This window comes from Coregonus lavaretus (assembly GCF_964263955.1).
Source record: "Coregonus lavaretus genome assembly, chromosome: 28".
Lineage (NCBI taxonomy): Eukaryota > Metazoa > Chordata > Actinopteri > Salmoniformes > Salmonidae > Coregonus > Coregonus lavaretus.
Window position 1 is genome coordinate 18,854,745 of NC_140015.1, and position 22,740 is coordinate 18,877,484.

The 22,740-nt window shown below is 42.2% G+C and overlaps 1 protein-coding gene across 1 annotated transcript in view; it reads left to right on the top strand.

Moving 5' to 3' along the window:
* The window catches only part of LOC311103908 (TRIO and F-actin-binding protein-like), a 38,835-nt gene that overhangs the window by 8,767 nt on the left and 7,328 nt on the right, over positions 1-22,740 (top strand). Inside the window, exons 10-12 of the mRNA XM_084145533.1 lie at positions 10,969-11,128; positions 11,293-11,406; positions 14,163-14,249. Coding sequence (XP_084001659.1) covers positions 10,969-11,128; positions 11,293-11,406; positions 14,163-14,249 — 361 coding nt within the window. The remainder of the gene's footprint in view (positions 1-10,968; positions 11,129-11,292; positions 11,407-14,162; positions 14,250-22,740) is intronic.

Consider the following 22,740-nt stretch of genomic DNA (forward strand, 5'->3'; position numbering starts at 1 on the left):
TAGAGAAGAATGGGAGAAACACCCCAAATACAGGTGTGCCAAGCTTGTAGCATCATACCCAAGAAGACTCGAGGCTGTTATCACTGCCAAAGGTGCTTTAACAAAGTAATGAGTTAAGCGTCTGAATACTTATGTAAATGTCATATTTCCGTTTTAAAAATATATATAAATTAGAAAAAAATTCTAAAAACCTGTTTTTGCTTTGTCATTATGGGGTATTGTGTGTAGATTGAGGGGAAAACATAATTTCATCCGTTTTGGAATAAGGATGTAACGTAACAAAATGTGAAAAGTCAAGGGGTCTGAATACTTTCCAAACGCACTGTATATGCTCCGGACTCCTACATTACTTGTCCTAATATTTCTATATTTCTTTAATTCCATTATTTTACTTTTTAGATTTGTGTGTATTGTTAGATATTACTGCGCTGTTGGAGCTAGGAACACAAACATTTCGCTACACCCGCATTAACATCTGCTAATCGTGTATGCGAGCAATAAAATGTGGTTTGATTTAGATTTACAGCCTGGTACCAGTGCTGGTGTAGGCCTAGATAAGCATGTTGTTTGTGCAAATGTATTTTCTAAATCAGTGGTTCACAACTTTTTTCGGTTACTGTACGACTAACTGAATTTTGCTCTGCCTGAAGTATCCCGTCATGTGCATTTTACCAGTAAGCCTATGGTCAGGGATGGGCAAAAATGTACGACCTACAGATACAAAATACCATAAAGATCAATGTATCAATATAAACTACAAAATACTGTAATGTCTTTAATTAAAATACATGTATTTTAAAATACAAAAATAAATTTGCAAGTCGCTGGCCCGAACAGCAACAACATTCTCAGTAAGGGTTACAACATTTTTTTACTTGCCATGACTGATGTTATTTATCTACCTAGTTGAGCAAGTCACTGTCTGCTAAATGACCAAAATGTACACTACCAGTCAAAAGGTTGGACACACCTACTCAATCAAGGTTTTTTTTTTTTTTTTTTTTTAAATTACATTGTAGAATAATAGTGAAGATATCAAAACTATGAAATAACACATATGGAATCATTTAGTAAACAAAAAGGTGTTAAACAAATCAAAATATAAATTTTATTTTATATTTGAGATTCTTCAAATAGCCACCCTTTGCCTTAATGACAGCTTTGCACACTCTTGGCATTCTCTCAACCAGCTTCACCTGGAATGCTTTTCCAACAGTCTTGAAGGAGTTGCCACATATGCTGAGCACTTGTTGGCTGATTTTCCTTCACTATGCGGTCCAACTCATCCCAAACCATCTCAATTGGGTTGAGGTCAGGGGATTGTGGAGGCCAGGTCATCTGATGCAGCACTCATCACTCTCCTTCTTGGTAAAATAGCCCTTACACAGCCTGGAGATGTGTTTTCGGTCATTGTTCTGTTGAAAAAAAATTATCCCACTAAGCCCAAACCAGATGGGATGGCGTATCGCTGCAGAATGCTGTGGTAGCCATGCTGGTTAAGTGTGCCTTGAATTCTAAATAAATCACAGACCGTGTCACCAGCAAAGCACCCCCACACCATAACACCACCTCCATGCTTTACGGTGGGAAATACACATGCAGAGATCATCTGTTCACCCACACCGCGTCTCACAAAGACACAGCGGTTGGAACCAAAAATCCCCAATTTGGACTCCAGACCAAAGGACTCATTTCCTCCAGTCTAATGTCCATTGCTCGTGTTTCTTGGCCCAAGCAAGTCTCTTCTTCTTATTGGTGTCCTTTTAGTAGGTGTTTCTTTGCAACAATTTGACCATGAAGGCCTGATTCACACAGTCCCCTCTGAACAGTTGATGTTGAGATGTGTCTGTTACTTGAACTCTGAAGCATTTATTTGGGCTGCAATTTCTGAGGCTGATAACTCTAATGAACTTATCCTCTGCAGCAGAGGTAACTTTGGGTCTTCCCTTCCTGTGGCGGTCCTCATGAGAGCCAGTTGCATCATAGCGCTTGATGGTTTTTGCGACTGCACTTGAAGAAACTTTCAAAGTTCTTAATGTTCCGTATTGACTGTCCTTCATGTCTTAAAGTAATGATGGACTGTAGTTTCTCTTTGCTTATTTGAGCTGTTCTTGCCATAATATGGACTTGGTCTTTTACCAAATAGGGCTATCTTCTGTATACCCCCCCTACCTTGTGTTGTGACAAGTGATTGGCTCAAACGCATTAAGAAGGAAAGAAATTCCACAAATGAACTTTTAACAAGGCACACCTGTTAATTGAAATGCATTCCAGGTGACTACCTCATGAAGCTGGTTGAGAGAATGCCAAGTGTGCAAAGCTGTCAAGGCAAAGGGTGGCTATTTGAAGAATATCAAATAGAAAATATACACTGCTCAAAAAAATAAAGGGAACACTTACACAACACAATGTAACTCCAAGTCAATCACACTTCTGTGAAATCAAACTGTCCACTTAGGAAGCAACACTGATTGACAATAAATGTCACATGCTGTTGTGCAAATGGAATAGACAACAGGTGGAAATTATAGGCAATTAGCAAGACACCCCCAATAAAGAAGTGGTTCTGCAGGTGGTGACCACGACCACTTCTCAGTTCCTATGCTTCCTGGCTGATGTTTTGGTCACTTTTGAATGCTGGCGGTGCTTTCACTCTAGTGGTAGCATGAGACGGAGTCTACAACCCACACAAGTGGCTCAGGTAGTGCAGCTCATCCTGGATGGCACATCAATGCGAGCTGTGGCAAGAAGGTTTGCTGTGTCTGTCAGCGTAGTGTCCAGAGCATGGAGGCGCTACCAGGAGACAGGCCAGTACATCAGGAGACGTGGAGGAGGCCGTAGGAGGGCAACAACCCAGCAGCAGGACCGCTACCTCCGCCTTTGTGCAAGGAGGAGCAGGAGGAGCACTGCCAGAGCCCTGCAAAATGACCTCCAGCAGGCCACAAATGTGCATGTGTCTGCTCAAACGGTCAGAAACAGACTCCATGAGGGTGGTATGAGGGCCCGACGTCCACAGGTGGGGGTTGTGCTTACAGCCCAACACCGTGCAGGACGTTTGGCATTTGCCAGAGAACACCAAGATTGGCAATTCGCCACTGGCGCCCTGTGCTCTTCACAGATGAAAGCAGGTTCACACTGAGCACATGTGACAGACGTGACAGAGTCTGGAGACGCCGTGGAGAACGTTCTGCTGCCTGCAACATCCTCCAGCATGACCGGTTTGGCGGTGGGTCAGTCATGGTGTGGGATGGCATTTCTTTGGGGGGCAGAACACAGCCCTCCATGTGCTCGCCAGAGGTAGCCTGACTGCCATTAGGTACCGAGATGAGATCCTTAGACCCCTTGTGAGACCATATGCTGGTACGGTTGGCCCTGGGTTCCTCCTAATGCAAGACAATGCTAGACCTCATGTGGCTGGAGTGTGTCAGCAGTTCCTGCAAGAGGAAGGAATTGATGCTATGGACCGGCCCGCCCGTTCCCCAGACCTGAATCCAATTGAGCACATCTGGGACATCATGTCTCGCTCCATCCACCAACGCCACGTTGCACCACAGACTGTCCAGGAGTTGGCGGATGCTTTAGTCCAGGTCTGGGAGGAGATCCCTCAGGAGACCATCCGCCACCTCATCAGGAGCATACCCAGGCGTTGTAGGGAGGTCATACAGGCACGTGGAGGCCACACACACTACTGAGCCTCATTTTGACTTGTTTTAAGGACATTTACATCAAAGTTGGATCAGCCTGTAGTGTGGTTTTCCACTTTAATTTTGAGGGTGACTCCAAATCCAGACCTCCATGGGTTGATACATTTGATTTCCATTGATTAATTTTTGTGTGATTTTGTTGTCAGCACATTCAACTATGTAAAGAAAAAGTATTTAATAAGATTATTTCATTCATTCAGATCTAGGATGTGTTGTTTAAGTGTTCCCTTTATTTTTTTGAGCAGTGTATTTAGATTTGTTTAACACTTTTTTTGGTTACTACATGATTCCATATCTGTTATTTCATAGTGTTGTCTTCACTATTATTCTACAATGTAGAAAATAGTAAAAATAAAGAAAAACCCTTGAATGAGTAGGTGTCCAAACATTTGACTGGTACTGTATATGTGAAAATAAACATACCAAAATGAATTGCAAAGCACACTGGGTGGTATTATTATTGGCCTTGTTTCGTGGTGGAGCTCATTAGAATAATACTTGGCATCCTTTGCTATTGTTAATTTTTATATAATTTTATATTTAGTTCATTTAGTAGACACTTATCACACTATAGTGCTATCAGACTTCTGATACCAATGCAGGGTGAAAGAGGGCCCACAATGTGATCCGCTATAAAACAAATGGTATAGAATAGTAGTTTGCAAATGACAGTATTTTGAAAATACTAAATACATTGGAGTATAGTTCAGCCTAGTTCAATTCAAATGACAAAATACTGACAGTAATTAAAATACGTATTTCAAATACATGCAACAGAAATACTACCCATCTCTGCCTATGGTCTCATGAGTCTTTTCAAGTACCCCCTGTGGATAGGCCAAGTACCCCTGGTTGGGAACCACTGTTCTAAATCAGAGCGGAATAGGCGAAGCATAAATATGTAGCTAGCTACCTACCTACATGAGGTAAGAAAACATCTAATTAGGGTCCCCTGGAAACACTGACCAACAATTTAGGTTCCTACCCTGTCAATAATTCCTCCCTGGCTTATTCATTCGTTGTCATGTCAAACAACAATGTATACAAGGTGCTGCCCACTATATTCCAACTATAGAATTAGAATAGTCATTCTATTTTCTATTCTATTTTCTGTTTGACGAACCATCAAACAGGGGAAGAGTCAATACAGGACTAAGATTGAATCGTACTACACCGGCTGTGACGCTCGTCGGATGTGGCAGGGCTTGAAAACTATTACAGACTACAAAGGGAAGCACAGCCGCGAGCTGCCCAGTGACACAAGACTTCCAGATGAGCTAAGCCACTTCTATGCTCGCTTCGAGGCAAGCAACACTGAAGCATGCATGAGAGCACCAGCTGTTCCGGATGACTATGTGATCACGCTCTCCGTAGAGTAAGTGAGTAAGACTTTTAAGCAGGTCAACATTCACAAGGCCGCAGGGCCAGACGGATTACCAGGACGTGTAGTCCGAGCATGTGCTGACCAACTGGCAAGTGTCTTCACTGACATTTTCAACATGTCCCTGACTGAGTCTGTAATACCAACATGTTTCAAGCAGACCACCATAGTCCCTGTGCCCAAGGACACCAAGATAACCTGCCTAAATGACTACCGACCCGTAGCACTGACGTCTGTAGCCATGAAGTGCTTTGAAAGGCTGGTCATGGCTCACATCAACACCATTATCCCAGAAACCCTAGACCCACTCCAATTTGCATACCGCCCCAACAGATCCACAGATGATGCAATCTCTATTGCACTCCACACTGCCCTTTCCCACCTGGACAAGAGGAACACCTACATGAGAATGCTATTCATTGACTACAGCTCAGCATTCAACACCATAGTGCCCTCAAAGCTCATCACTAAGCTAAGGATCCTGTGACTAAACACCTCCCTCTGCAACTGGATCCTGGACTTCCTGATGGGCCACCCCCAGGTGGTAAGGGTAGGTAACAACACATCTGCCACACTGATCCTCAACACGGTGGCCCCTCAGGGGTGCGTGCTCAGTCCCCTCCTGTACTCCCTGTTCACCCATGACTGCATGGCCAGGCACGATTCCAACACCATCATTAAGTTTGCCGACGACACGACAGTGGTAGGCCTGATCACTGACAACGATGAGACAGCCTATAGGGAGGTCAGAGACCTGGCCGTGTGGTGCCAGGATAAAAACCTCTCCCTCAACGTGACCAAGACAAAGGTGATGATTGTGGACTACAGGAAAGAAAAGAGGACTGAGCACACCCCCATTCTCATCGACGGGGCTGTAGTGGAACAGGTTGAGAGCTTCAAGTTCCTTGTTGTCCACATCACCAACGAACTATCATGGTCCAAACAAACCAAGACAGTCGCGAAGAGGGCACGACAAAGCCTATTCCCCCTCAGGAGACTGAAAAGATTTGGCATGGGTCCTCAGATCCTCAAAAAATTATACAGCTGCACCATCGAGAGCATCCTGACTGGTTGCATCACCGCCTGGTATGGCAGCTGCTCGGCCTCTGACTGCAAGGCACTACAGAGGGTAGTGCGTACGGCCCAGTACATCACTGGGACCAAGCTTCCTGCCATCCAGGACCTCTATACCAGGCGGTGTCAGAGGAAGGCCCTCAAAAATTGTCAAAGACTCCAGCCACCCTAATCATAGACTGTTCTCTCTGCTACCGCACAGCAAGCGGTACCGGAGTGCCAAGTCTAGGTCCAAAATACTTCTCAACAGCTTCTACCCCCAAGCCATAAGACTCCTGAACAGCTAATCATGGCTACCCGGACTATTTGCACTGCCCCCCCACCCCATCTTTTTACGCTGCTGCTACTCTGTTAATTATTTATGCATAGTCACTTTAACTCTACCCACATGTACATATTACTTCAACTACCTCAACTAGCCGGTGCCCCAGCACATTGACTCTGCACCGGTACCCCCCTGTATATAGCCTCCCTACTGTTATTTTATTTTTACTTCTGCTCTTTTTTTCTCAACACTTTTTTGTGGTTTTATTTTACTTTTTTATTAAAAAATAAATGCACTGTTGGTTAAGGGCTGTAAGTAAGCATTTCACTGTAATGTCTGCACCTGTTGTATTCGGTGCATGTGGCCAATAAAATTTGATATTTCTATGATTCCAACAGTTCACCAATTAACTAGGCCTTTTTGCCCATATCAGTGGCAGTGTGGAAATGATAACAGAAGTGCAGGAAATGCTGAACTTTATGAAAATGGTGGAAAAAAAGATTTGAGTTTGGATTGAACAGTATAGAACAATCAGAATGAGAACGCCCCATTTGAAATCACTTATTTGTTGCCACCTTAGGGTCATGAACTCCTCATAAAGCATATTTAGAACTTGTGTTATTGAAAAACATAATACCGTCATACCATCAAAAATTTGAAAAATATTGTGATATCTTTTGCCCATATCACCCTATATCATTATTTTAAGTAAAGGTCTAGAATGTTTAGGGACAGAGCGGTTGAATATGGAGACTCAACACAACAATTCCCCTCTTCTCTTTTAAGACCATTACCGCTGTGGTTCTTGTTAGGCACTTGAGGAATGCAGGCACATTTGGTCACGGATTAGGCCTTTTAGATTCCCTAGGCCTCCCAACTCTGCAGTACCATAACTGTGTGGTATGTGTTCTTCAGTGAGGGTGTGTATGGTGCCCTCCGAAAGTAGTCATACCTCTTGACGTATTCCACATTTTGTTGTTACAGCCTGAATTCAAAATGGATTCAATGTATTCTTTTTTTTGTCAGCAATCAGAATTCAACACACAATACCCTATAACGACAAAGTGAAAACATGTTTTGAGAAAATGTGCAAATTTATAAAATACCTAATTTACATAAGTATTCACACCCCTGAGTCAATGCATGTTAGAATCACCGTTGGCAGCAATTACAGCAGTGAGTCTTTCTGGGTAAGTCTCTAAGAGCTTTGCACACCTGGATTGTACAATATTTGTACATTATAATTTTTTTAATTCTTCAAGCTCTGTCAAGTTGGTTGTTGATCATTGCTAGACAGCCATTTTCAAGTCTTGCCATAGATTTTCAAGCTGATTTTTAAGTCAACTGTAACTTGGCCACTCAGGAACATTCAATGTCGTCTTGGTAAGCAACTCCAGTGTACATTTGGCCTTGTGTTTTAGGTTATTGTCCTGCTGAAAGTTGAATTTGTCTCCCAGTGTCTGTTTGAAAGCAGACTGAACCAGCTTTTTCTCTAGGATTTTGCCTGTGCTTAGCTCTATTCCATTAATTTTTATCCTAAAAAAAACTCCCTAGTCCTTGCCGATGACAAGCATACCCATAACATGATGCAGCCACCACCATGCTTGAAAATATGAAGTGGTACTTAGTGATGTGTTGAGTTGGATTTGCCCCAAACATAACGCTTTGTATTCAGGACATAAAGTTAGTTTCTTTGCCATTTTTTTTGTTGTTGCAGTTTTACGTTAGTGCCTTATTGCAAACGGGATGCATGTTTTGGAATATTTTTATTCTGTACAGGCTTCCTTTTCATTCTGTCATTTAGATTAGTATTGTGGAGTAACTACAATGTTGATTCATCCTCTACAATGTTGATCCATCCTCAGTTTTCTCCTATCACAGCCAATAAACTCTTTAACTGTTTTAAAGTCACCATTGGCCTTATGGTGAAATCTCTGAGTGGTTTCCTTCCTCTCCGGCAACTGAGTTAGGAAGGACGCCTGTATCTTTTGTAGTGACCGGGTGTATTGATACACCATCCAAATTGTAATTAATAACTTCACCATGCTCAAAGGGCTATTCAATGTCTGCTTTTTTCTATTTTTTCTACCCATCTACCAATAGGTGCCCTTCTTTACGAGGCGTTGGAAAACCTCCCTGGTCTTTGTGGTTGAATCTGTGTTTGAAATTCACTGCTCAGCTGAGGGACCTTACAATTATCTGTATGTGTTGGGGTACAGAGATGAGGTAGTCATTCAAAAATCATGTAAAACACTATTATTGCACAGTCCATGAGTCCATTAAACTTATTATGTGACTTGTTAAGCACATTTTTACACCTGAACGCATTTAGGCATGCCATAACAAAGGGGCTGAATACTTACTGACTCAAGACATTTCAGCATTTCATTTTTTATTAATTTGTAAAAACATTACATTTTTAGAATTCTACTTTGACATACAGTGAGGGGAAAAAAGTATTTGATCCCCTGCTGATTTTGTACGTTTGCCCACTGACAAAGAAATGATCAGTCTATAATTTTAATGGTAGGTTTATTTGAACAGTGAGAGAGAAGAAAGAAAAAAAAATCCTGAAAAACGCATGTCAAAAATGTTATAAATTGATTTGCATTTTAATGAGGGAAATAAGTATTTGACCCCCTCTCAATCAGAAAGATTTCTGGCTCCCAGGTGTCTTTTATACTGGTAACGAGCTGAGATTAGGAGCAAACTCTTAAAGGGAGTGCTCCTAATCTCAGTTTGTTACCTGTATAAAAGAAACCTGTCCACAGAAGCAATCAATCAATCAGATTCCAAACTCTCCACCATGGCCAAGACCAAAGAGCTCTCCAGGGACAAGATTGTAGACCTACACAAGGCTGGAATGGGCTACAAGACCATCGCCAAGCAGCTTGGTGAGAAGGTGACAACAGTTGGTGCGATTATTCGCAAATGGAAGAAACACAAAAGAACTGTCAATCTCCCTCGGCCTTGGCCTCCATGCAAGTTCTCACCTCGTGGAGTTGCAATGATCATGAGAACGGTGAGGAATCAGCCCAGAACTACACGGGAGGATCTTGTCAATGATCTCAAGGCAGCTGGGACCATAGTCACCAAGAAAACAATTGGTAACACACTATGCCGTGAAGGACTGAAATCCTGCAGCACCCGCAAGGTCCCCCTGCTCAAGAATGCACATATACATGCCCGTCTGAAGTTTGCCAATGAACATCTGAATGATTCAGAGGAGAACTGTATGAAAGTGTTGTGGTCAGATGAGACCAAAATCGAGCTCTTTGGCATCAACTCAACTCGCCGTGTTTGGAGGAGGAGGAATGCTGCCTATGACCCCAAGAACACCATCCCCACTGTCAAACATGGAGGTGGAAACATTATGCTTTGGGGGTGTTTTTCTGCTAAGGGGACAGGACAACTTCACCGCATCAAAGGGACGATGGACGGGGCCATGTACCGTCAAATCTTGGGTGAGAACCTCCTTCCCTCAGCCAGGGCATTGAAAATTGGTCGTGGATGGGTATTCCAGCATGACAATGACCCAAAACACACGGCCAAGGCAACAAAGGAGTGGCTCAAGAAGAAGCACATTAAGGTCCTGGAGTGGCCTAGCCAGTCTCCAGACCTTAATCCCATAGAAAATCTGTGGAGGGAGCTGAAGGTTTGAGTTGCCAAACGTCAGCCTCGAAACCTTAATGACTTGGAGAAGTTCTGCAAAGAGGAGTGGAACAAAATCCCTCCTGAGATGTGTTCAAACCTGGTGGCCAACTACAAGAAACGTCTGACCTCTGTGATTGCCAACAAGGGTTTTGCCACCAAGTACTAAGTCATGTTTTGCAGAGGGGTCAAATACTTATTTCCCTCATTAAAATGCAAATCAATTTATAACATTTTTGACATGCGTTTTTCTGGTTTTTTGTTGTTGTTATTCTGTCTCTCACTGTTCAAATAAACCTACCATTAAAATTATAGACTGATCATTTCTTTGTCAGTAGGCAAATTTACAAAATCAGCAGGGGATCAAATACTTTTTTCCCTCACTGTAATGGGGTATTGTGTGTAGGCCAGTGACACAATGTAATCCATTTCAAATTCAGGCTGTAACACAACAATGTGGAAAAAGTTAAGGGATGTGTTGTGCATACCATGGTAATGAACAGTACTTTTATGTGTGTGTGTGTTTATGATTTTCTTTTTGCATTTGTGGTTAATGGGTGTGGGCAGAGGTTTCCATCTAAACCACTGTTGTACCACGAATGTCTTGTGAAACCAGAATTACTCAGAACAAAGCACACCCACTCTCACAACAGTTTTCAAGGTTAGATTTTTTGAAAGACTGCATGTTATTCATGAAATGGTCTGCCATGTATACACAACATGGCTGCCACTGTTTTGACTGTGCACAGCCAGTGCAGAGTGTCAAGTTTTCTACAGAATACCAGTAGTGTCTCTCCAGTTTTGCTTTTAATCTTAGGCATAATATAGTATTTACTATAATTTACATTTTATATATATATTAAATGTTTGTGTATCCTCTCTCGTCCCCTCAGGGTAGAGACCCAGGCCCTGCAGAGGGAGCTGTCCAGCCTGTCTGAGAGGTACTCCCAAAAGTGTCTGGAGCTGAACAGGGCTGAGCAGAGCAACGGGGAGAGGGAGAAAGACATCACTCGCAAGGAGAGCGAGCTGGAGCAGCTGAGGAAAGAGAACCAGGTGAGCCAGGAGTCTGGAGGTCTTTGTTATCAGCTGTTTGGGTCCTGTGCATTTAGCCTACTCTACCCTAACACTTTTGTTATAGACAAGCAATGTATGTGTCTATATGACACATTCAGCAGTTTGTCAGTATGCTCAATACTGTCAATGTTTTCTCTTTTCAGGACCTACAGGCCCGTTTGATGGAGGAGATCAGCCTCATGCGCTCCATTGTCACGGGCCAGGGGTCGGAGGGCGTTTCCCATGACAACCAGGACAGGCCGTCCTGTGAGCTGGAGGTGGGTCAGGAGGAGGAGGGGAGGAGATAAGTTGTAGAGCCCCTCAACAATAACAAGCGCCTCTACATACAACAATGACATGGGGGCACTTGTCTCATTTTTGAATAGAAAGGGAAGGGATTATGAAAGGCAGCGTGCAGTTGGTTACTATGTAGGGCAGTGACTTGAAGGACGTGTGTGGTACGATGTAAATATGTTGTGAACTTTTACATACACTACCAGTCAACATTTTTGACACCTACTCATTCAAGGGTTTTTCTTTATTTTTACTATGTTTTACATTGTAGAATAATAGTGAAGACATCAAAACTATGAAATAACACACATGGAATCATGTAGTAACCAAAAAAGGGTTACATCAAAATACATTTTCTATTTGAGATAACCACCCTTTGCCTTGATGACAGCTTTGCACACTCTTGGCATTCTCTCAACCAGCTTCATGAGGTGGTCACCTGGAATGCATTTCAATTAACAGGTGTGCCTTTTTTAAAAGTTAATTTGTGAAATGTCTTTCCTTCTTAATGCGTTTGAGCCAATCAGTTGTGTTGTGACAATGTGGTGGGGGGGTGGTAACCCTAACCCTATTTGGTAAAAGACCAAGTCCATATTATGGCAAGAACAGCTCAAATAAGCAAAGAGAAATGACAGTCCATCATTATTTTAAGACATGAAGGTCAGTCAATGCAGAAAATTTCAAGAACTTTGAACGTTTCTTCAGGTGCAGAGTTACCTCTGCTGCATAAGTTCATTAGAGTTACCAGCCTCAGAAATTGCAGCTCAAATAAATGCTTCAGAGTTCAAGTAACAGACACATCGCAACATCAACTGTTCAGAGGGGACTGTGTGAATCAGGCCTTCATGGTCGAATTGCTGCAAAGAAACCACTACTAAAAGACACCAATAAGAAGAAGAGACCTGCTTGGGCCAAGAAACACGAGCAATGGACATTAGACCGGTGGAAACCTGTCCTTTCGGTCTGGAGTCCAAATTGGAGATTTTTGGTTCCAACCGCCGTGTCTTTGTGAGACGCGGTGTGGGTGAGCGGGTGATCTCTGCATGTGTAGTTCCCACTGTAAAACATGTGGAGGAGGTGTTATGGTGTGGGGGTGCTTTGCTGGTGACACTGTGTGATTTATTTAGAATTCAAGGCACACTTAACCAGCATGGCTACCACAGCATTCTGCAGCGATACGCCATCCCATCTGGTTTGGGCTTAGTGGGACTATCATTTGTTTTTCAACAGGACAATGACCCAAAACACACCTCCAGGCTTTTTAAGTGCTATTTTACCAAGAAGGAGAGGGATGGAGTGCTGCATCAGATGACCTGGCCTCCACAATCCCCCGACCTCAACCCAATTGAGATGGTTTGGGATGAGTCGGACGGCAGAGTGAAGGAAAATCCGGCAACAAGTGCTCAGCATATGTGGGAACTCCTTCAAGACTGTTGGAAAAGCATTCCAGGTGAAGCTGGTTGAGCGAATGCCAAGAGTGTGCAAAGCGGTCATCAAGGCAAAGGGTGGCTATTTTGAAGAATCTCAAATATATAAAAAATCTGGATTTGTTTAACACTTTTTTTTGGTTACTACATCATTCCATATGTGTTATTTCATAGTTTTGATGTGTTCACCATTATTCTACAATGTAGAAAATAGTAAAAATAAATAAAAATCCTTGAATGAGTAGGTGTCCAAACTTTTGACGGGTGCATCATTTGACTTCACTGCACATTGGAACACTGCCCCCTGCTGGATGCTGTGCCCCATGGAGACGCCAGAGGTGTTTTTAATACACATTACATTACATTTTAGTCATTTAGCAGACGCTCTTATCCAGAGCACAAGTTAAATGGTGACTGCACTTCCTGGTGTGGCCTCGTTTTTTAGATTTGGTTCATTAAGAAATGCTAGCGGCCATGACTGAATTCAACCGTGCGTTGGTTTGATGTGGGTGTCTCGTGTTCGTGTGTGTTCGCATGTGGGAAGAGTTATTTATTTTGCCATTTAGCTTCAGCCGGCTTTTGTGCGACCGTGGCAAAGTTGGTTTGACTTTGGATAGCCTATCTCCGGGGCTAGTTGAATTTCTGCAATTTATAGTTGGAGGTTAAGTCATTGAAATTTGGAGCTATTGGAATTGTACATATTGTCCCATGTACATTGTGTAATTTAACGATGGTCCTTAACTAGCCCCATAGGATATCCAAAGTCAACCCAAAGTTACCACAGGCATTACGATTGGGTCACGTGCAGCTGTACTCCGAATTGATGATTACTTGTGTGTTGCCAGATGTGGGCAGGATTGAAACAAACCCAACCTTCATTTAAGTCCCATGTAGCTCAGTTGGTAGAGCGTGGCGTTTGCAACGCCAGGGTTGTGGGTTCGATTCCCACGGGGGGCCAGTATGGGAGAAAAAATCATAATCATAATTATGCACTCACTAACTGTAAGTCGCTCTGGATAAGCGCGTCTGCTAAATGACTAAAATGTAAAATGTAATGTTGTGATGCAGTCACAACAACAAGTCTCACAAAACTCAGTTTTGGACGAGACTGACTTATTACCAAAATTATCCTTTTTACACTTTGTAGTCAATTTTGACAGAAAACATGTTTCTGGCTCCTGTAGATGCCACATGGTCTGTTTTCTAAATTATACATTTTTAGGGACAGTTGCTCTTAGTCTGCTCAGTGCCTTAGATGTTGCGTTGATGGCTCTTGTTAGCTTGTAATAATATTATATTTTGTTTTGACACAGGTTCTTCTCAGGGTGAAGGAGAATGAGGTGCAGTACTTGCACAAGGAGATCAGCTGTCTGAGAAACGAACTGCAGTTCCTGAACACGGTACTGGTTCACTGTGTATCTGTGTGCAGGCATAATGGTCTGATATGTTTTCATCTATAGACGGGGTGGCTGACAACGTCACAAATGATGCATGTGTATCGATGTGGCCGGAAGGCATGCGTTATGATTCTGAATGGTCAGATAGCTAGGGGCATTTCCATCGAAAAGGATCCATAAGCACCAACATGTGAAGTTCATAGGAGCACATCAAATTGGGTGTCAAATGATAGCTAAGAATGTATATTTTGGGGGAATGAAGGCATAAACCAGGTTTCCATCCAACCTTTTTATGCGAGTAAAGTACATGTCGGATAATTTTTTTTTATGACAGGCCTGATGGAAACAGAACATTTTTCTTTAAACTTTTCAAATGTCGAACAAAACAAAATACGCTACAGAAGGTGATCTTTTTGCGAGAAATGACGGTAGAAAAGCTTTTATGCGCAAATATTGCTATAATAACCATCATATGGAAGTAAACTTGGAGTCACGTGATGACATATTGTGTAGTCCTCCTACTACGACTCGTCGGGAAGCAAGATGTTTATTAGGCTACAGATGAAGTAAGTTATGATGAACTTCATAGGGTGGTGAATGTGCTTGATGATCTTTTCCAATAAATATCGAGAGTCTTATTCTGGTGACATGATCATCAATGCTTAACTCACTCTTTTGTCCATAATATTCTCATCATGTAGGCTATACCCGCACTGTATCTGGGAGCTGTTGGCTAGAGCACACGTGCCAATACCAGTGGGCACACTCTCTATATAACACACATTTATTTTGTGAGGAAAACCATCAGTAGCGTTGAAAATGTGATTGAAACCCATTTAACTTGTGCGTAATTGTTTTTATGCAGATTTTAGAATATTCACATGAAAATCTGTCACCAATTGGATGGAAACCTAGCTATTGATACATTTTTCTGATTCATTATAAATTACAACACATAGCCTACTGCATATTACTCATGTCAGAAAAACATAAAACAAAACTGATTTTAAGATGTCTTTGGTACATAATTGGTCTAGCGTATACTCTCAAATTAAACAAATTTGAGTAATCGGCTTTGTGTGGACTGTATTTCTATGCATACTAGATGGACTAGTTAATTTATTATATGCTCCAAAATGTCTATCCACGAGTCTGGGAGAGAACGAATAGCCCTAGGCGACACAGATGGTTCATTGATTGTGCAGGGCGATTTTGAATAGCCTAGTAATACCTTTAGCCATACAGAATATCTCACCACCATGCGTTTCCATCTCCTCCTTTCTCTATGGATGTTCCCGACCAGATTTCACTTGGTTTCCCAAATATAAGCACTGGGTAGCTGCACGAGCAAGGTCGGAGAGCCCATGGCATAGAGTTTGGGTGGAATATCACCTGTTGCGCAGCGAGAGCATGCTCCTCAAACAGTGGTTGATGCATGTAGTGAAATAAGTGTTCTTATATTTATTTCTCAGCTGCTCAAATTAAGCACATGCTCAGCTATAAAACCGAAATTGATTTATTAGACATTCTTTTAAATATAGATGTTGCAAAGGTGCGCATCAGTGGCTTGTATGCGGCTTGTATGCTTGGAGGCCTGGAGATACTAAACATGCATGACTATAACCTGTTGACAAAAGTTCATGACCGCCACAGCCCTATTCACAAACCAGTTGGGTCACCTGCTACTGTCTTCCCTTCCACTCGAATACTGATATGTTCAGCTCATAACTGTTTTCTTTGTCTTTCTGTTGTCTGGTGGTCAAACCAAGAGTGTTAAAAATGTCTGTCTGGACAACCAGCATCCTCACCCACTGAGCACCGACCGACACGTCCATGAACGTTGAAATTTGGTCACTCCATCCTAACCTTGATGTTAACGTCCACAGATGGACTGGACCAAATCTGAACCTATCATAGACGTACAGTACCAGTCAAAAGTTTGGACACATCTACTCATTCAAGGGTTTTTCTGAATGTTTTACTATTTTCTACATTGTAGAATAATAGTGAAGACATCAAACTATGAAATAACACATATGGAATCATGTAGTAACCAAAAAAGTGTTAAACAAATCAAAATATATATATATATATATATATATATAGTGGGGGAAAAAAGTATTTAGTCAGCCACCAATTGTGCAAGTTCTCCCACTTAAAAAGATGAGAGAGGCCTGTAATTTTCATCATAGGTACACGTCAACTATGACAGACAAAATGAGAAAAGAAATTCCAGAAAATCACATTGTAGGATTTTTTATGAATTTATTTGCAAATTATGGTGGAAAATAAGTATTTGGTCAATAACAAAAGTTTCTCAATACTTTGTTATATACCCTTTGTTGGCAATGACACAGGTCAAACGTTTTCTGTAAGTCTTCACAAGGTTTTCACACACTGTTGCTGGTATTTTGGCCCATTCCTCCATGCAGATCTCCTCTAGAGCAGTGATGTTTTGGGGCTGTCGCTGGGCAACACGGACTTTCAACTCCCTCCAAATATTTTCTATGGGGTTGAGATCTGGAGACTGGATAGGCCACTCCAGGACCTTGAAATGCTTCTTACGAAGCCACTCCTTCGTTGCCCGGGCGGTGTGTTTGGGATCATTGTCATGCTGAAAGACCCAGCCACGTTTCATCTTCAATGCCCTTGCTGATGGAAGGAGGTTTTCACTCAAAATCTCACGATACATGGCCCCATTCATTCTTTCCTTTACACGGATCAGTCGTCCTGGTCCCTTTGCAGAAAAACAGCCCCAAAGCATGATGTTTCCACCCCCATGCTTCTTTGGATGCAACTCAGCATTCTTTGTCCTCCAAACACGACGAGTTGAGTTTTTACCAAAAAGTTCTATTTTGGTTTCATCTGACCATATGACATTCTCCCAATCCTCTTCTGGATCATCCAAATGCACTCTAGCAAACTTCAGACGGGCCTGGACATGTACTGGCTTAAGCAGGGGGACACGTCTGGCACTGCAGGATTTGAGTCCCTGGCGGCGTAGTGTGTTACTGATGGTAGGCTTTGTTACTTTGGTCCCAGCTCTCTGCAGGTCATTCACTAGGTCCCCCCGTGTTGTTCTGGGATTTTTGCTCACCGTTCTTGTGATCATTTTGACCCCACGGGGTGAGATCTTGCGTGGAGCCCCAGATCGAGGGAGATTATTAGTGGTCTTGTATGTCTTCCATTTCCTAATAATTGCTCCCACAATTGATTTCTTCAAACCAAGCTGCTTACCTATTGCAGATTCAGTCTTCCCAGCCTGGTGAAGGTCTACAATTTTGTTTCTGGTGTCCTTTGACAGCTCTTTGGTCTTGGCCATAGTGGAGTTTGGAGTGTGACTGTTTGAGGTTGTGGACAGGTGTCTTTTATATTGACAACAAATTCAAACAGGTGCCATTAATACATGTAACGAGTGGAGGACAGAGGAGCCTCTTAAAGAAGAAGTTACAGGTCTGTGAGAGCCAGAAATCTTGCTTGTTTGTAGGTGACCAAATAGTTATTTTCCACCATAATTTGCAAATAAATTCATAAAAAATCCTACAATGTGATTTTCTGGATTTTTTTCTCTCAATTTGTCTGTCATAGTTGACGTGTACCTATGATGAAAATTACAGGCCTCTCTCATCTTTTTAAGTGGGAGAACTTGCACAATTGGTGGCTGACTAAATACTTTTTTCCCCCACTGTGTGTGTGTGTGTATGTGTGTGTGTATATATATATGTGTGTATATATATATATATATATATATATATATATATATATATATATATATATATATATATATATTATTTATTTATTTTAGGTTCTTCAAATAGCCACCCTTTGCCTTGACTCTGTTGTTGTTGTTTTTATCGCACTGCTTTGCTTTATCTTGGCCAGGTCGCAGTTGGTTAAATAAAGGTGAAATAAATAAAATAAAATGACAGCTTTGCACACTCTTGACATTCTCTCAAACAGCTTCATGAGGAATGCTTTTCCAACAGTCTTGAAGGAGTTTCCACATATGCTGAGCACTTGTTGGCTGCTTTTCCTTCACTCTGCGGTTCAACTCATCCCAAACCATCTCAATTGGGTTGAGGTCGGGTGATTGTAGAGGCCTGATGCAGCAATCCATTACTCTCCTTGGTCAAATAGCCCTTACACAGCCTGGAGATGTGTTTTGGGTCATTGTCCTGTTGAAAAACAAATGATAGTCCCACTAAACTATCGCTGCAGAATGCTGTGGTAGCCATGCTGGTTAAGTGTGCCTTGAATTCTAAATACATTGCTGACAGTGTCACCAGCAAAGCACCATCACACCACCTCCATGCTTTACGGTGGGAACCACACATGCTGAGCTCATCCGTTCACCTACTCTGCGTCTCACAAAGACACGGCGGTTGGAACCCAAAATCTCAAATTTGGACTCATCAGACCAAAGGACAGATTTCCACCGGTCTAATGTCCATTGCTCGTGTTTCTTGGCTCAAGCAAGTCTCTTCTTCTTATTGGTGTCCTTTTAGTAGTGGTTTCTTTGCAGCAATTCGACCATGAAGGCCTGATTTACGCAGTTTCCTCTGAACAGTTGTTGAGATGTGTCTGTTACTTGAACTTTGTGAAGCATTTATTTGGGCTGCAATCTGAGGTGCAGTTAACTCTAATGAACTTATCCTCTGCAGCAGAGGTAACTCTGGGTCTTCCTTTCCTGTGGCGGTCCTCATGAGAGCCAGTTTCATCATAGCGCTTGGTTTTTAACTTGAAGAAACTTTCAAAGTTCTTGACATATTCTGAATTGACTGACCTTCATGTCTTAAAGTAATGATGGACTGTCGTTTCTTTTTGCTTATTTGAGCTGTTCTTGCCATAATATGGACTTGGTCTTTTACCAAATAGGGCTATCTTCTGTATACCAATCCTACCTTGTCACAACACAACTGATTGGCTCAAATGCATTAAGAAGGAAAGAAATTCAACAAATTAACTTTTAAGAAGGCACACCTGTTAATTGAAACGCATTCCAGGTGCCTACCTCATGAAGCTGGTTGAGAGAATGCCAAGAGTGTGCAAAGCTGTCATCAAAGCAAAGGGTGGCTACTTTGAAGAATCTCAAATATAAAATATATTTTGATTTGCTTAACACTTTGTTGGTTACTACATGATTCCATATGTGTTATTTCATAGTTTTGATGTCTTCACTATTATTCTACAATGTAGAAAATAGTAAAAATAAAGAAAAACCCTTGAATGAGTAGGTGGTACTGTATGTTTCACAAGTTTGGATAGCACAGTACAGTGAGTACAGTGAGTAGAGCAATGTAGAGTGCAGTCCAATACAATACAGTCATGGTCAAAAGTTATGAGAATGACACACATTAACTTTCACAAAGTCTGGTGCCTCAGTTTTTATGATTGCAATTTGCATATACTCCATAATGATATGAAGAGTGATCAGATGAATTGCAATTAATTGCAAAGTCCCTATTTGCCATGAAAATGAACTTAATCCCCCAAAAAACATTTCCACTGCATTTCAGCCCTGCCACAAAAGGATCAGCTGACATCATGTCAGTAATTCTCTCGATAACACAGGTGAGAGTGTTGACGAGGACAAGGCTGGAGATCACTCTGTCATGCTGACTGAGTTAGAATAACAGACTGGAAGCTTTAAAAGGAGGGTGGTGCTTGAAATCATTGTTCTTCCTCTGTTAACCATGGTTACCTGCAAGGAAACACGTGCCGTCATCATTGCTTTGCACAAAAAGGGCTTCACATATTGCTGCTAGGAAGATTGCCCCTAAATCAACCATTTATCGGATCATCATGAACTTCAAGGAGAGAGGTTCAATTGTTGTGAAGAAGGCTTCAGGGCGCCCAAGAAAGTCCAGCAAGCGCCAGGACCATCTCCTAAAGTTGATTCAGCTGCGGGATCGGGGCACCACCAGTGCAGAGCTTGCTCAGGAATGGCAGCAGGCAGGTGTGAGTGCATCTGCACGCACAGTGAGGCGAATATTTTTGGAGGATGGCTTGCTGTCGAGGAAGCCACTTCTCTCCAGGAAAAACATCAGGGACAGACTGATATTCTGCAAAAGGTACAGGGATTGGACTGCTGAGGACTGGGGTAAAGTCATTTTCTCTGATGAATCCCCTTTCCGATTGTTTGGGGCATCCGGAAAAAAGCTTGTTCAGAGAAGACAAGGTGAGCGCTACCATCAGTCCTGTGTCATGCCAACAGTAAAGCATCCTGAGACCATTCATGTGTGGGGTTGCTTCTCAGCCAAGGGAGTGGGCTCACTCACAATTTTGCCTAAGAACACAGCCATGAATAAAGAACGGTCCCAACACATCCTCCGAGAGCAACTTCTCCCAACCATCCAAGAACAGTTTGGTGATGAACAATGCCTTTTCCAGCATGATGGAGCACCTTGCCATAAGGCAAAAGTGATAACTAAGTGGCTCGGGGAACAAAACATTGACATTTTGGGTCCATGGCCAGGAAACTCCCCAGACCTTAATCCCATTGAGAACTTGTGGACAAACAAAAACCCACAAATTCTGACAAACTCCAAGCATTGATTATGCAAGAATGGGCTGCCATCAGTCAGGATGTGGCCCAGAAGTGAATTGACAGCATGCCAGGGAGGATTGCAGAGGTCATGAAAAAGAAGGGTCAACACTGCAAATATTGACTCTTTGCATAAACTTAATGTAATTGTCAATAAAAGCCTTTGACACTTATGGAATGCTTGTAATTATACTTCAGTATACCATAGTAACATCTGACAAAAATATCTAAAAACACTGAAGCAGCAAACTTTGTGAAGACCAATACTTGTGTCACTCTCAAAACCTTTGACCACGACTGTACAGTAGTACAGTACACTTGTGAAACATGAGGAGAATGGCATTCATATCCATAATTATGCATTTCTGTGTGGTATAGATCAGGGACCCATGATGTAATTCCGTTATAGTAATTCCGTTACCGGGTGTAAATTCACTTACTGTAGTTCAATAACCAAAATGGATTTTTTTCAAACTCAAGGTGCCATGTCATAGCTGACACTCCTTTCTTTCTGCAGACAGCTTTGAATCTTAATTAGAAGAAGATATATATGAGTTTTTGGAAAAGGTGGTTGCATAAAAACCTGAGGGAGATTTTACCGTGATTCCGTTACCAACTTCGCATCTGCACAGTTCTTCCGCTAAATTAGTTTATGTACAGTTTTCAGTGGAAATTGTGCATAGAGTTGTGTGGTTAGTTAAACTCTGAAATCAATGGTTTTTGTTTGGCATACATTTAAAAGTGAAAAAACAGTAATTCCGTTACCGTGGAATTTCCCCTAGCATCAATGACAAGAAGGTGCCATGTGGGGAATCCTAGGTGGCTCGTTTCTGCTTGTTGTATCTTGTTATTGATACCATGTCTTGTTTTGAGGTGTTATGACTGTGATGTCATGTCTATGCTAAAATTCGCTAGCTAGCTAGCCAACAACTGTAACGATGCATTTGAGACTTCAAGTTTTCAATAAACATTTACATGTTTACATGTTGTCAACCGTATAAGCCAACTCCGTCATTTGCCCCATAGCTGCACACGTGTCGGTTTTGTTGCTTAACAACCAATCCGTCTATTAGGAACCAATGTATAGGAGGAGATTACTTAAACTATACACACAAACTGGAATGTTAATCTACAAGTTAGCAAAACTGTCTTCTGTGGCTGATGGCTCCACGTCAATCACATCTGCTAGCCCCGGCCCGCTAGCACACGCAATTCAACAGCCGTGCTTCCTGCTCGCCTGTGCTGTAGCACCAATTCGAACTGCTCTCGGACTCACATATTGCTGTTCACTGGACCTTATGATCACTCAGCTGCACAGCTGATGCCTGCTGGACTGTTCCTTTTACACAATGTCCTGTTTCTGTTTAGCCTCAGCCCAAACTTTCATCGCCATTACCACTTGTCTTAGCTCACTCGAATAACACCTATGATTGCTTTATGCCTCTCTCCCATGTCAATATGCCTTGCCTATTGCTGTTCCAGTTAGTTCTTATTATACAATTTCACTGTAGAGCCCCAAGTCCCTCTCAAACTGCCTCAAATAGCTCCTTTGTTCCACCCCCCATACACGCGGAGACCGGCTCAATCGGTGCCTCCAGTGATGCCATCTCTTTCATTGTTACCCAACGCTTAGGTTTACCTCCACTGTACTCATATCCTTGTCTGTACATAATGCCCTGAATCTATTCTACAATGCCCAACGCACTAGAAGACCAGTTCTTAAAGCCTTTAGCCGTATCCTTATTCTAGTCCTCCTCTGTTCCTCTGGTGATGTAGAGTTTAACCCCTGCAGCCCCCAGTATCACTCCTACTCCCCAGGCGCTATCATTTGTTGACTTATGTAACCATAAAAGCCTTGATTTTTTTGCATGTTAACATCAGAAGCCTCCTCCCTAAATTTGAGTTATTCACTGCGTTAGCACACTCCGCCAACCCTGATGTTCTAGCAGT